Here is a 16,195-nt window from a genome sequence, read left to right as displayed (position 1 = left end):
GTTTTCAGCTTCGTTATTAATATTGATAAAAATCATCGTTTGCCCGCGTCTAACTTCATGTCTTTCAATGAAATTTCATTTATGATAACAGCAAGCTGCTACCATACGCTTTATGTACATTTTGTATTTCTTGAATATATACATTTGAATGACCATTTCATGTTCCCCTATAGCTACACGAATATGTAATATTAGTTAGTGCTTGTAGCATTATAAGTTTTGATACATAAACAACACTGATTAAAAGCGATATGATATGTCATTAACATTTTACGTGTGTTTACCAACATCCATACAGTAGAAATCTGTTATATTCAATTTCTAACCATATTTGACTTGTGAGACTCTATCATATAGATAGGAAGTGGATATATATGTATATACTGAACGACATGAATTTGCCGCATACGTTACGAATAATTTTACATAATTACTAGCAATATCTCTGAATAGAAATGCACACAAAATCATTTTATGTATAAGGCATGGTACATTATTTTTGCTGATATTATTGTGGCCGTTAAATTCCACCACGCGAACATCAAATTTCCAACTCACTGCATACTGGATACGGGTTTTCGTTTATGACCCACTATAACATGTAAAACCATGATATAGTCAAGTGAGTAACAGCATATAACAAAATTGAAGTACCCATTTGTTCACGTTTCATCCGTTGTTAAACTCTCCCTAATTAACCTATTTTACCAGCGTCAACAATGCATCGCAATACAAATATATGGCAACTCTGAAATTGTAGATGCCTCAGTGAACAGCTAGTTAATTAGAATCAAAATTCATCAACTTCTGGTTAAAACAATTGCATAGGACATTCTCGCGTTATCAATTTAACCTTTCGGTACACCACCAACAATGATTTTCAGGTTCGATCTTTTCATATTGTGGGGTGTTCTATGCTTGATATATATATACACCGTTTATATGCCAATTTACAACTTTCAAGAGTCAGCCTGATAATAAAGGAAATCCTTATGAACCACGATCGTTCATACTTAATTCTCTTGATTTAGTTTACTGGTAATGTAAACCAGTATAACAATCAACAGACGGTGCTTTGGCGGGGACTTCGGTTTATTTTGAGATAAACTTAGTCGACACACATGTGGCTTTTATATAGACAAACATTCTTACCGTGTACCGACAGGCCAATATACAGATACAGGTAAGATGTGCAACAGTTTGCTTACAATATGTTTTCAGGTATAAATGACATATTTTACTTTTAAATCTGTGCACATATGCATGTGTTTAAAATGTTTGTACAACACACACAGGAAACATTTACAGATAAATAGCATGTTACATACTGTATAGAGTGTGAGGTCATAAATAAGAACATGCAACATTTATACAACACACACAGGAAACATTTACAGATAAATAGCATGTTACATACTGTATAGAGTGTGAGGTCATAAATTAGAACATGCAACATTTGTCCATTCTGTCGTGAAACGCAGGTGTGTATGACCATGAGGTGGCACTAACGTTTGAATGTGTGTATTAAGTGCAATATTGTGTGAGGGTATGTCTGTGTGAGGATTTGCTGTTATATTAACAGGGTATGTTAGATATTGAGTGGTTTTGCTGGGTGTTTTGAGTTTAGTATTTTAATAACATATAAGGACATGCCTCCGTGTGCAATTGTATGCATGCGTGCTGGTGTTGGTATGTTTGTATTAAGGTATCTGATACCGACTTCATTTGAATAATATGTAAAATGCATCCATCACATGATTGCACCAGGCTACCTGTTATAGTTGCATTAAGTTCTTTTCATCCCTGGAATATGAAATGAAAAAACTGTAGTCTCAGAAAGCGCAAACATTTTGAAGATACAAGGAGCCTAGTCTGAGTCTTGGATGTGCATCAAAAGAGACTTGTGACAGCGTCAAGGTAAAATAGACCAGCCTTGGAGTCAAATATCGTTCCTATGAACTCGTCGAAGGGTAAGTATTAGTCAAACGATTGGTAAAGTTTTATACATGAATCCAGTCAGAAAGCTGCCAGGTGCCTTCGATTTTGTCACGACATATTTCAGAGGTGCAGATAACGCAAATAAGCGTAAGTCAAGAATCAGAACAATGGTCAAGAATCAGATCAATCAACATTTGTTGATTTTGTTTTGAGGAAAACAACTACGTAAGGAAAGGTACATGCATGTTGTAACATAACTGTGTGAAGGCATGTTGTGACGTCTTTATGTGTGAGGTATGTATGTAACGTAGCATTAGGTATTGGATGGAATTTATCTGTGTAGGTATCACAACGGTACATATTTACAAGAATTAAGGCCGGCACTCACATGATTATTTCTACCGGCAGGTATTCTCCTGAGATTACGGGTACAAGTCGGGACAGATACAGGTAAGGTGCGACAAGTTTTGCTGTAATGCTACCACAAAGTATTAAAGAGAAGAAACGGCATTTTAAGACATTTAGAACTCTGCATATATAAAAGACTCGTCTACTGATAAATTGTATCTAGTGTATTATGTAATGTAGAGTGTGAAGTCAAGAATCAGAAAAAAAATAAAAAAATAAATAAGAACAAAGTAAAAAATCAGAGCATACAACATATGTCTATTCTGTTGTGAAGCATAGAACTGCGAGAGGGTGATTTTGTAAAGTCTGTGGGAGTATACTGTAAAATCAAATACTCTAAATACTAACACTTGTATGACGATATTATAAATATTTCTTACATTTGTTCTGTCGGTCACTCTCAGGGCTTTTCTGATGACGTCGAATGTCAGTTTTGCACGCTTTCATGTTTTATGTTGCACTGACGTTATTTATAAAATAGATGGCGGCATTTTTTTCATTATTTCCTTGAAAAATAAATAAATAAATTGATTCAGGTTTTAACGTCAAAAATGGCTGACAACTGGGAGTTGCTGTACTGGTCTTGTGCCGGAAGGGGTGAATTCGTGCGAGTAATATTTGTGGAGGCGGGTGTTGAATTCAAAGATACCGATGATAAGCAGGTTGTAGCCGAAAAGGGGAAGGAGGGGAAGCTAGGAGGATTCCCGGTGATGTTTCTACCTGCCATATGTAATGGTAAGTGGTAATTTCTCCTGTATAACGGTATCTATCACTATTTTCTGTATAACAGTAGGAGTAATATGTCCTGTTCTTTGTAAATTGTTAGACTAAGTTCTCAGAATGAGTTTGATGATGAGCTGAATAGCACCTAAATACTGCGGTATTATAACCTCCTGTGTTATATAATGCGTATGTTACCATTTCTAATTGAGTACTCATTGTCCTTATAGAGATTACGATTCATCAAGAAAGGATTGCCTCACATGTACATGTAGCACTCTCATTGTTAGACTTTGTCAATTTTAATTCCTTCACCTGGAAACAAATACGATTGCTTCAAATAACCGAAAATTAAGGAAGTAATTTCTAAATATTACATTTTACCGAATTCTCCAAAATCATCTAACAATTCTTTTTTCTTTCTTTCTAATTGTTACAGGCGATTTCCATCTTTCTCAAACACCCACTATATGCAAATACCTGGGCAAGAAGTTTGGGTTGTACCCTGATAATGAGGTAGACGAGTGGCATGCTGATCAGATCAACACGACAATCCACGACTACATTGCGGAGGGTACAAATGTCGTCTCTATTATTCTTCATTCTGCGGTGTTTGTCCAGTCCTGTTTACGTGTATTTACATTGTGGTAGCTCAAACCACTACTAAGAAAAGTGAAAACCCTAGTTTATAAATACCAGGGGCAACTTGAATAAAACATCTTAAAGTTGAAGAAAATCTCAAGAAATGTATTGTCTATGGGGAATCCCAGACTCCAGAGTTAAAATGTTTCATACAAGCGGGGCCAGTTTGCATAAATCAAATGGTAAGCGTTTAGTGAAATGATATACCGGGCTAAGTGAGGTCCCCCATCGATAGTAGCAATCATCTTGACCCGTATTCATGAAACCCTTTTCATGCTCAAGCATGGATATTATGCTCAAACCGACTTTCTGTTTATATAAAACAACCAATAAGTCATATGTTAACATTGAAGAAAACAGTATTTGGCTTTAAGTCTCTTCCAAATATTTCCAAATCCTTGACAAAAAAGATTTTTTTAATCTATAACCGGAACAACAAATTAGGCTTGAGCGCAAAATCTAATCTTGAGCATGATAATTGTTTCATGAATACGGGCCCAGGTCTTTCTGTCCATTTACGAAGTCTTTTCTGTATTACTGTATACACCCTAGTTCAGGTTGTCTAGTTTCTTTCACACCTCGCGTTTGATTTGATTGAATGAATATCTCTTTTTCTTTGGGGGTGTGAGGTCAGGAGCGCTTTTACTTAAAAAAAATGTTGATTTTAAATTGCGGTTAGGCGTCTGTGTTTTTGTTAATATATACGCTTTTCAATGTTCTGATTTCTGATGATGAAATGATGAACACAATTTTATACAGGAATACTGTGTTTCCATGGTGTCAACCCTTCCATGACCTATTACAACCAGATAGAAGAAACCAAACCGTACATTGAACGATTTGTCGCCGAGAGAATTCCAAAGTGGCTCAGACATTTCGAGGATGTGTTACTAGCCAACGACGGAGGAAAGGGGTAGGCGTCCCAAAGACCTAACATACGTCTATTTTCAGAAACTATTGAATGGGTACATAACAGACCTGCTATTTAAAGTCGTCACCCAATAGAAAATATCGGAGGAAGGAAAACACACATATGAAAGTAAATACAATGTAAAATGTCAGGTATCAAAGGATCAATGTTGTGTTGGGACAAAGTCCATTGCTACTGAATTTAACTTAACAACTCCCTCAGCCAATGGTTTGTTTTGTTTTATTTAATATCCTATGAACAACTAAGGTCAGCTAATGATGTGTCTTCATGTGTAATGTATGCATGTACGTGTGCTGAAGGCGGTATGTTGGGGCTTTGCCTCCTTGCATTATCGTGGATCTGATGCCGACTTTAGAAAGCTATCTCACTAAAATCACCCAAAGGCACCCAACACAGTGTTCCGCCTGGACACGTTATACTGAAAACGGATTAACCAGTTGCTGCAATTACCCTTAATGCTGCACGTTAAGAACAACTACCATTTACAAGGACTTTGGAATGCCCAGGCATTTGGACAGAACTCATCGCTTTCCTCACTTTGGCTTACGCTTAACACAAAGTCAATGGTGAGGTAATTTTCAGCCAACGGAAAATGCCGTAAATATGCACGAAAGATTACCCATGACACAAAAAATGAGAGATTTTTAGTAGAATAATAACATTTATCCTGTCTGTATGTTATTGTACATGGCAACGGATCTTAAATAATGGTTAAGACATTCAACTGACTTGTGTTTTCTTTCCTATTACACAGCTTCGTTTTTGGGAAAAATTTGACCTATGTGGACCTTGGCTTAATGCACGCTTTGAGGGCTACAGAATCTCAGTTCCCAGACACTTGGAATAATGCCGACTACATACCAACTTTGAAGAGTTTCAAGGACAGAATGTGTTCCCGGTCACGATTGGCTGCTTATTTTAAATCGGACAAATGTCGCGCTTTCGAAGGCAATAGTATGATGTAAATTGTCACAGAAAATCATCCTGTCAGTGTCATGTTTTGAAAGTGGCGATGTGTTTTCGATTTTAATATAATTTATCTTAATTTCTAATCATGAACAATTGGTGCATCAGTCTTTAAAACTGCTTTCCGGGGATATAAATAAGAAACAATGGACAGAACCTGAACAAAAATTCGACAGCTCAGGTTACAGTTAGGGTGGATTCCATAAACAGACAGCAACCTCCATCTGTCGTGCGTTGTTTATGTTGTCAGCCTTTGTACGTGTCTATGACTTTAGTGTATTCCTTATGTAAGACATATGGTTATAAGTCACTGATACACATAAATAGTCAGTATATAGTTCTTGTTATCATATTGCGAGACATAGCAAGTCTCTAGCAATCAGGACTAATATATTCGACCTCGTCTTGGAAAACGTTTCTGTCTTTTGGGAACCAGAGTCTTGCTTTATCCCCAAATACTGTATTTTAACTTATGCAGTACTGATTCATTTCAGTGACATCATTTTGATTCGTCAAACTTTATGTGAGAAAGATACATCCCTTATTCATAAAGTTTGTTCACATAATCACTTTTATCAATTATTTGTGGAGTAGGTTACTGTATTGTGTGTGTTACATTATGTTTTTCTATAATCAGTTAAGTATGCTGTTTGATAGGTATTGCCTACACTTCCTCTTACCTGTACCCAATGTTGGACATATTTTCTATCGACCGTATCATTATGTATTATTTACACATAATATTTTCAATTAAAACAAATACGAACGGTACAGTGTTTTGTGTTAGATATTTTTCCAATCAACTAATGAATATTTGATGGAATACTGTTTACTCTAATTTACATTAAAAAAAATAAACCATTGATTTTACGACTGTTTCATGTATCATTATAAATGCGGATGATTTGATGTACTTGTTTATTGCCTCAAAATATTTTTATCCAAGATAACAACAATGAGCATATAATATCTCTTGATGAACGTGGAGTTCTAATTGATAATAAAGAACAGCGGGGTATCATTTATAAATTTTATTCTGAGGTGAAAACACTGCATCGGTGTGTGATAACGTCAATACAAATGTCTATGTAGTAACGCTCTCAGCCGATTGTCATCATTTTCTAATCCTCTCTTAATAGATATGCATATTAATTATGATTAGTGCAATGCATAGGATTAAAATGATTTAATAACATTTATAACATTTATGTGTAAATAAATGATCCCTGACAGTACAAACAGCCTCACACTTAAGTGCTTCTCTCATTTGACGTCTCAGACCGACGAGTGCATTGTGCATATGGATACATTTCCCACGGGCTTTAACCTTAGTGAGGTATATTAATTAACGAAATAAACGAATGATATTTGTGACGTCAGATGAACATCTAAACATCGTATGGCCTCTTTTGCAAACCGTTAGCGATTGTTACCACAAGTAAATGTCACAGTGTTTTGTAGTGAGGGAGTAACTGTCGAGACACAAAGTTGTTAACAAGTAGACTTTAATTTCAAATTATAAACAAGTTATTGATGATTCGATGAGAAGAATCCAACAGAACAAAGCTTTTTATAGCTAGATGTTTACACATACATTCTTGAGCAATTTCGGTGCCAGTCCTGTTACAGACAATCGTGATTCCTGTTCTTCTACCTCAGTCAAATCTCCTGATGCAGATGTGAACAAATACAGTTCCTACAATGCAGCTTTATGAGATACTTTGCTTTCGAGCATGTACAGATACATTAGAAATGATATCAAAACATATCTCCGAATAGCATACATGCAGTGTCATGGTTTCACTCTACAGCAGAGTACATGTCTACACTTTAATACGTTCCTAAAATGTACGAACTATAAACAGTCAGCCATTTTGTTTAATCAGATAACATCTTGTGTTGAGCCAAGACAGGTAGACGTTATCAAATGGATCGATGACAAAATTTAAGTAGATAATAACCATACACGATTACGAAAAAGGCGTAAATTATGATTATATACCACGGCAAAGCCAATTTTGATTATGATCATATAATATGACAATGTTTTGCAGATAATGAAAACGTCTATAGATATGCTAATTATCTTTTTTAATGGAATTTTATAATATCTGATAGTTAATCTTTCTACATGTAGTGTATGTATATCCCTTATAATGATACAAACTAATGGTGTTTTTTTCTTATCCCCTTCGGCGATTTCTTTTAGAATATCACAGTGCACGAAGGTCGGTTTTGCATAACTGCTAATTGGAAAAATAATAATGATTTACCTTGAAATCCTTGTTTGATAGAGAGATGTATACTACTGCGTATTGCATTGTTTGTTCGGATCATAAAATCATTTCATCATATAACTGACCCATTTTATTATGTCATACGGCCATGTCATAAATATGGTATTACACACGTGTGATTCAAATCTTAAGGTATTACGATTGGTCAAAACTTTGGGAACATATTTCTACGCCACTACATGTACTACATTAATTCACTATATAAACGATACATTTCCTGATTATTATAGACAATTTGAAAGGAAATTTTGTTATTTTTAAATCCATTGTATTTAAAATTGTTCACTTTTGTGTTTTTAATCTGGAACTACTCTGCACAGCGCGGAACAACAAATACAATGATCGGATTTTTGAAACTATTACCGTTATATGATAAATATAATCTTACATTCGTGTCCATATCACATTGAATTTATTAAACTCTTACAATAAATTCAATATGACATGAACACTCATGTAAGATCCTTTATATCTGAAATAAATCCTTTTAGAGTATGCACGCTTGAACGCATCGTGGCGTACAATTCTATTTATATATACCGGTGGTTTAATTAAGATATTGTATTAACTACTTGTGAAATATTCACACACATGACCTCACAATAATGCCTTTGACTAAACATTATGGCTGTCCATTTATTAACACTATTATTATTTCAAATTATCTGTTCAATATCACAATACGAATGCAGATTTTCTGGACACAACTGAAATGCTGGTCTCCAGTGTACAGCAAGCTTCTACGCAAAGTTGCTACACTGAACCGGATGTGACGTGCGGTATTACCGATTTTCTTTATTTTATATAGAGAAAACGGTCTAAAGATCTTGTGGTCGTAGCATACAATGTATCACTGTTTCTTTAGACCAGAGTCGAATGGTGACTGAGTGCCTGTGAAGCTGTAGTGTGGGTACATGGGCGTGAAAGTCACGGGGCCTGGAATTTCCTCGTACTCTTCATCATCCACAAGATCCGCAGCTCCCAGAATGCACTCCTCGAAAGTCGAGGCCGCTGCAATAGATAAGAAAAAGCATAATGGCGCGGACAAAAATTGTTGTCCTGTTTTCTCCCTTGTTATATGTTTTGGAAATATCGACATGCGCAAGCCCGTAACAGGAAATCACTTGTGACAAATATGTCAATATCTTTAGATTGGTTCCTCTCTATGATATGGGAATCAGAAATAAGTATTTTGATATCGTTTTTGTTTTAAAGCTACTAATTCTACGTTATCATCACCTTATGATTCAATTTTGGAATTAATTTAAAAAATTAAAATGGGAGAATATTGAATTAAGTAAGCTGAATCTACTAAAACCTATTATATCAATATCAGTGATTGATCTCTAGATAAATGATGGTGTCACGGCATGTTTGTAGTCTACCTACGCTCATTGTCTTTCGTGCATAACTCATCCATGGACTTTCCGGCATTGGGATGATCAAGACTTCTGCGCTTCTGGGAGGGAGGTGCCCTGTTTTTCTCCAAATATTTTTCTTCTTCGATCCCAATAGGGTCCGGTATTTGGGAGTGCGGTATGTTAGATATCCTAAGAGGTTTAGTTCCAACTATAACCTCCATTTTAACCGGTAGGTTAAAGGAAGGTCCAGCAGGGTTGACTATCAGCTGCCAGGATTAGAAATGCAAACATTAAAATATATGTATAAGTGCCAATGTGTGAGGAGTAAATGTTCTGTCTTACAATGTCGTGAAATCTTATTCTATTTTTACACTTTCGCCTTAAGTAAGGTATTGGAGTTAATGCTGTTTAATTTTCTGTTTATTTCGTTGTCTCGTCGTGACTATTGCTATAAACGTCAAATTTGTATCCGGTGTCTGACGTCATTACAACATGCACATGCATATTTACCCTATTTGTATTCAACATTGGTATTTATAACATAAACTCACCTCTAAAACATAACTAATATCGATGATGTGGCAGCCGGACACAAAAGAGGGAGGGACAACGGGTACCACGAGCTTGTCGCCCGACCATGTGACCAATTTGGAACCAGCCGAGGCGAAGTCGTTTTTTGTGATAGAGGCGATGATGTTGCAGTGAGTTCGGACCTTCTTTACGGCGTTATACTTGACTATCTGATTCAAAATAAACACATCTTGCATCTTAAAAATAAGATTTGACCACAGAAAAAATATATACATTTCTTTCACATTTTTTCAAAAGAGGTGATCTGCTCCTCGAATTTGCGATCTCTAAACCAGTTGTTTGCATTTTCATGAGTTTCCAAAATTGGATGTCAATTTGACTTGATCAAAAAACTATGAATTGTAAAATTGAACATCAAAACGTTACTTTCTGAAGTTTTGTAATTAAGGTCCATGTCATATTATGTGTAAACTAAGCTTCATATCCATTTATTGAGGAGTTAGGACACACTTGTGATACGCTTATTATCACATGTAAATTGTTGAATAAATACACATAAAATTTTGCAGAAAGATGTTTTTCCAACATGTTGATTATAGTGTTGATATTTAAATACTAGCACAGAGGCAACAATCACGTTTTTTCTTAACTCAAATGAATGAAATAAATACTCCCACTTTCTTGATATACATAAATTACCTTTCTAAACCCACAATTACATCTCCTAGCTAAAACAAGCGAGTCAGACTCCCTTAATGAGTCAAGTCGTCTTCTAAGTCTAACAGATGATACAATATTCCCAACCCAATCCCATTCGGTGAGTCAGATACAACTCATAACTCGAACAAATGAGTAAAATCATCCACTACCTCGAACAGAGGAGACAATTTCCTCATTTCCCCCAAACAGGTAAGACCGATATGTGTTATACCTCGAACAAATGAGTCATTTAACTACCAGACTCAAAACAGATAAGTTAATAAATAAATAAGTCAAAAATAAAAATAAGTCCATCCATCCATCCATCCACTCACCCATCCATCCAAAGTCTTTAAAGTTGTTCCTCATACATTCACTGTCTAGTATATAAACGGTCGATAAATATTTCTTAGATCGTTTAACTCTATAGTTGGTCTAAATGTCTCAAAGAAAGGTACCAGTATCAATACAACATCTAATGACCACTACCATCTGAAGTGATGCTGTCATATGCGCAATCTTTCTTCTGCTACCATTGGATACTTCCGCTCGGATAGGAATCCCCTGCCCCGGAACAAAGCCAACACTGTCCAGAAAGAGAGAGGCAGCGATAGGTCCAGACTTACAGCACAAACAACACAGGGACATTTCATTCTCCGCAGTAGTGCTCTCCTGGCAAGACAACACAGAACAAGTGAGTTGTATAGAATATATAGGTAAAAGTGTAATGTAGCATTCATGGTATGATGTATTTTCTTATCCTATTGTTTTATGTTTGATAACATGTATCACATAGGTAAAAGAAATCAAGATTCGTAACTGTCATTTACAATGAGCTGATCATTGTAATGTGTCATAATTTGATGAAATATTGAGTGAAAAACAATAAACGTTAACGTACATATACTGACATTCCAATAAAGGAGACTTTATCGTTAAAGTTAGGTAGCAATTCGGATGAGTTTAAAGAAAAAATGCTTTTATTTTCTCAAATAACCTTTATGAAGTAGTGAAAGCTTGCGTCAAGACAATTTATATGTGAACATTGCGCAGACATCCCCATTGACAAGTTATGCTGACCTTCATTCATTAGTTACCGTCAATAATAACACGATCTATATATTGTAGAGATATTGATTTGTGTAGGACGATAAAACTAGCAAGACCAATGATATGAGAAAATGGCGTGACAGATTGAACTTCCTGACCGACCGGACGTTGACAGGAGTGGATACTTCCTGTTGCAACCGATGAGCTGGTTTAGTTTGTTTCAACACCGGTATCACGAACCACAGGAACATATGATTCAAGGGTGAGGGAAACACATCAACTGTCGCCTTAACGATTTCTACTTAATCGCAATATCTTTATAGCTACATGTATTATCATAACACGGGATTGGCTACGGTCTGCTAGTAGTTAATTGCGGTGTAATAGCAACAGGAATTAGTGCTTCACGAAATGAAAATGCACGTCGTGCACAGTTAAAATGCAGATCGAATGGTTTTGTGTCCTTGCTTTAAATGTTCTTGAACCTCAGCGCTCTATCAATAAATGTATGTACACTGAAACCAGTTTACACAATAAATTTGACATGTCTGATGCAGCGTCAAATAGGCGTTAATTAGATAGGCTTACCGGTTATGCGACGTTCGTTTACCTAGTATATATATTGATTGATATGATATGGACAAAAATTATAGTAGTGAATGCGATGTCTTAGCGAATCCCATTATGAACATCGGTCAAAACATGATTATACCTGTGTTTATGAGTTTTTTTGACAAGAAATTCTTACCCGTACACGGGGATCTTCATTTAAATCAATATGACTTATCACGGTGAAACCACTGATTGTAGAATGACCGACACCAAACATCCTTTCGATTGTAGCCACAGCTTCGTACCTGACGCGTCCACACGTGCCCTCATACGACGTTGGACACGAGGAAGGCACCTGGAACTCAAACGGAAATTTGTGCTGTCCTTCTGCGATTGTCTCGTACTGATTACCACTGGACGCTGAAAAGAAAAACAGTAATTAAAATGACACCCTACAAGTCACTAAGTCAGTGCGTTAACAATATCGGCATCGAAACTGTGATATAAATATTGGTCAGTCCAAAAGAGTTCCTTACTATGATATTTAATGAACAAAAAATACGGTCACCAATACACATGCCTGCCAAATCACCTGCACATGCAAAGGTCAATCTGCAAATGACCTCCATAGCATGCACAGATTGTAGTTAATTTTGGAATCTCGTGCATTTGCACAGATATTTAGGGAAGATAGACTCCGATATCAAAAAGGCAAGTTTTTAATAGAATTCAGCGGATATCTTGTTGTTTCTCACAGAATGCTATGTTGTACGATTAAGGCAGAGTACAGTTATTTTTCTACCAATCAAGTCATTATCATACATAAGTCGTACGGCACACTATTTAAAACTTGACAACAGGCTAAACAAACAAAACACATGCGTGCTGTAAACCAGGTAACGAGTTGTAGCAATTCGTTAAAGTTGATGAGCCCTAGTTGACATGATGGGAAAGGTGGGGTATATTGCTTTATTATTCTACGAATAGAATATTTTTTTAAAACAGTCATAGAACAAGAACGCAAGAAGCAGCAAGCCTGCACTGAGAGTTCGAAAGTTTAAATAGCATGAACATTCAAAAGGCTTTGATTTTGCACGAGAGTTCACAGATATTGTAAGTACACTGTGTTCTTCATCTCTTATGTTTTTTAAGCATTTAGCAATTTATTTGCCATTTAATTGGACGCCACTTGCATGAACGAAATTGTAACCGAAGTGAACTAGAAATGACATCCACAATTAGTTAATCTGACCTTATAGCTAAGGTAATAAACATCAAATATCCACATACTTCCTTATATTATAGTCTCTGATTCGAATAAACTGTAAAAAGCGATTATTTACAAAAAGTCTGTTGAACGAGATACGGTACATTTTACTACACTTGTAATTCATATTAATGTTATGTATGTTATGGAGTTACCTACAAACATTCACATTATTTGTATTTCTACAGGATCATCTAAAAAGTATCCTTGATAGGTTGCATTCTATCACTGGATTACATTACTGCTTCCATATTTCATGTTGCTCATTAAGCGGCATGTTAAATTGCTGGACTTCATGAATTTCCCCATATTACATTTTTGTCGTTCATTGATATGCCTCTTGCGTTGATGTTAGCGTTGTTCCTATTAATAGCGTTATTGCAAAGAGTGCTAGCCTTTTTATTTTCAAAGGAAACATATATTCAAGTGAGCAGCTTTTTAGTTCAGATAGTACAAGAACAAAAGTTCAGCTATTTAGCTCTTAAGACATGAAACCAAAATCAACAACAGTGATATGCTTCTGTTCAAGTACAATTAAATGCGAATGGCCACCAATAGTAGACAATATGCTAAAATTCTTAAAACGTGTATACGCTATGAAGGATGTGAGGCGCCCGGACCAAAAACCTGCTTGGTACTGGGTAAAGGTGGAATAGTTCGATGCTTCTTGTGGTAATTGTTTTTTTGAACGTTGTCTGTGTCTACTGATGTGTTAACATAAGAAGTTTCAAAATTGTTCGATAGAATGAATGATAAAACAATGGACACATCATCGTACCAAACATGGCTCATAAAAAGGTACCTGTGCAATTTTGAGAAAGAACGAACCCGATATATCCAACTTCGTTTTAACATGAAGTGACTAATGTTGGAAAAATTGGAGAATAGTGGTGTTTCCTTTGTGTATTCTGCTATATAAACCTTATTTTAATATAACAACAATTATGAAATAAGTTATTTCAACTTATATTAATCACTATTGTTGGCCCGGATTTTAGCGCGCGGGGGTCTTTATGTGGGAGGAAACCGGAGTACCCGCAGAAAACCCAAGTGATTGGGCAGGTGACCCCATACCTATTCACGTATAATCGGTGAATTGCACCCCGGCCGCCTTTGTGAAAGGCAAGTGCGCTATCCACTGCGCCACCCAACCACCTGTCATCTGCTTTGGATTACGTGTAACCTAAATCGACATGTTGTCTCAACATGTTCTCAACATGTTGTCTCAATAACTTGCTTTCAACCTTGCTCCATTCCTTTCTATCTTACCAATTCGACATGACGGGTATATGACACTTTAGAGTGGCATTTTAATGGTGTCATCATAGTTGAGCACCATTGCATATGAACTTAGCTGTTGTGAAGGCGTGAACCATAAACAAACAAACCTCTTCAGGCGTGACATATGTATGCAGAATAATGTATTACACTGAAAAATATTCATGATCTTAACGCGATTCTTTTTCCATCTGTATCTCATTACGTAGCTACATCACACTAGATATAACTGGACCCTAGCAACTTGGCTTTGTTATCTTAGTTAAATGGAATCATAAAAGATATCAATGTATCTACAAATTACAAAAGATTATTATGCTAGCGACAAATTGTACGGTCCAAAATAATTAGCTGAACATATGAAGATATAATAATGATTTTTTTTTACAAAAGTCTGTTTTAAATCCGAAGATGATCACTCTGACGGATAACAAGGCTGCAAAAAAATAGTCTCGAGTGGTATCAGAACAACAGACAGATATATGCCGTCGGGTTAAGTTTATATGTTAATTATTATTTTCGAACTTTCACTATAAGCTTGATGTTTCATGCGAATAACAAATATTTTGAAAAATGTTCAATGCAGTAAATTATAAAGCATTAAACACATATTTCTTACATCATATCAAACAGGGCTCATGAAACCGTAATGTATTATCTGTAACATCAATCACAAAAACCACACCCTTGTAAACGTAATGGGTTAGCTACGTCTTCGATCGACCACGTCCAATGTATGCAGATTACTACACTACACTGCGAAATATTCATAACCTTAACGAGATTCTATTATCTACCTGAATCTGATTACAAAGTCACATACCTATGCTGTCGAAGGTTCAATAAAATGTTTTGAATGCATGATCGAGATACATGTAGATATTGTCCATAACTATCAGGTCTTTATTCACAGAACCAGTGGCTATACACAATTTATTGATTTCATGATGCTAGCGTAACTCAGATTTCATATCTAAATATGATTAGTGAGGCAATATTTGTGTAAATCAGAGTTAGAATCTAATGCTGTTTACAATACGATTATACAAGGTCACTGGTGGCACAGATGCACGTTACAAATATCTGAAATATACACATATGCTACACTGATATGGGTCACAATACACATAAACATACACAAGGGAAGAAGCTTCGTCAGAGCACTACCGGTACCGCCAAATTTCAAATGAAGATTTTCAACACTTACTTTTGTTATTTTTTCCAGCGATCTGCGGCGATAGCTTCGGTTTGAAGTGTAACTAAGTAATCCATCATGATCAATTTTCGGGGAATTTGCAGTTTTACCGCCATGATTAACTTGAACCTGACCCGGAAATGACGAGAAAGTCCCAAGGCCCCCCCGAGTAGAGTCAAGTCCGGCAGCAAAAAAAAAATTGGCGCAATGTTTATAACATCATGTCTCGCATCGTGTCCTGGTACGTATTGCATTTTACGTATCAAAATATTGGACTATGTAAATGTGAAATAATGCTCCGGTAAAGTAAAGTAAAGTACCGGTAGTGCTCTGACGAAGATTCTTCCTTTGTGTATGTTT

The 16,195-nt window shown here is 35.9% G+C and overlaps 2 protein-coding genes across 3 annotated transcripts in view; one reads left to right on the top strand and one right to left on the bottom strand.

Moving 5' to 3' along the window:
• Nucleotides 1–1,114: 1,114 nt before the first annotated feature.
• LOC110445558 (glutathione S-transferase P 1-like) lies at nucleotides 1,115–6,370 on the top strand. Its single transcript, XM_021490224.1, has 6 exons — nucleotides 1,115–1,183; nucleotides 2,347–2,393; nucleotides 2,883–3,081; nucleotides 3,506–3,640; nucleotides 4,468–4,621; nucleotides 5,394–6,370. Exons 3-6 carry the CDS (start codon nucleotides 2,898–2,900, stop codon nucleotides 5,602–5,604), a joined length of 684 nt encoding a protein of 227 aa, XP_021345899.1. The 5' UTR covers nucleotides 1,115–1,183; nucleotides 2,347–2,393; nucleotides 2,883–2,897; the 3' UTR covers nucleotides 5,605–6,370.
• Nucleotides 6,371–6,518: 148 nt separating this feature from the next.
• The window catches only part of LOC110445710 (arrestin domain-containing protein 2-like), a 28,899-nt gene continuing 19,222 nt past the window's right edge, over nucleotides 6,519–16,195 (bottom strand). The window contains exons 3-7 of one of the 2 annotated variants that reach the window (XM_021490487.1): nucleotides 12,292–12,515; nucleotides 10,983–11,165; nucleotides 9,815–10,003; nucleotides 9,292–9,529; nucleotides 6,519–8,913 (exon numbers count right to left, since the gene is read on the bottom strand). In XM_021490487.1, the coding sequence (XP_021346162.1) occupies nucleotides 8,753–8,913; nucleotides 9,292–9,529; nucleotides 9,815–10,003; nucleotides 10,983–11,165; nucleotides 12,292–12,515 (995 nt within the window). In that variant the 3' untranslated portion in view covers nucleotides 6,519–8,752. The remainder of the gene's footprint in view (nucleotides 8,914–9,291; nucleotides 9,530–9,814; nucleotides 10,004–10,982; nucleotides 11,166–12,291; nucleotides 12,516–16,195) is intronic. The other variant, XM_021490488.1, reaches the window with a different exon arrangement.

The sequence above is a fragment of the Mizuhopecten yessoensis genome, unplaced genomic scaffold (genome assembly GCF_002113885.1).
Source record: "Mizuhopecten yessoensis strain PY_sf001 unplaced genomic scaffold, ASM211388v2 scaffold2329, whole genome shotgun sequence".
In the NCBI taxonomy this organism is placed as follows: domain Eukaryota; kingdom Metazoa; phylum Mollusca; class Bivalvia; order Pectinida; family Pectinidae; genus Mizuhopecten; species Mizuhopecten yessoensis.
Note: the sequence above shows the minus strand (reverse complement) of the source record. Positions and strands in the feature narration are given on the sequence as shown.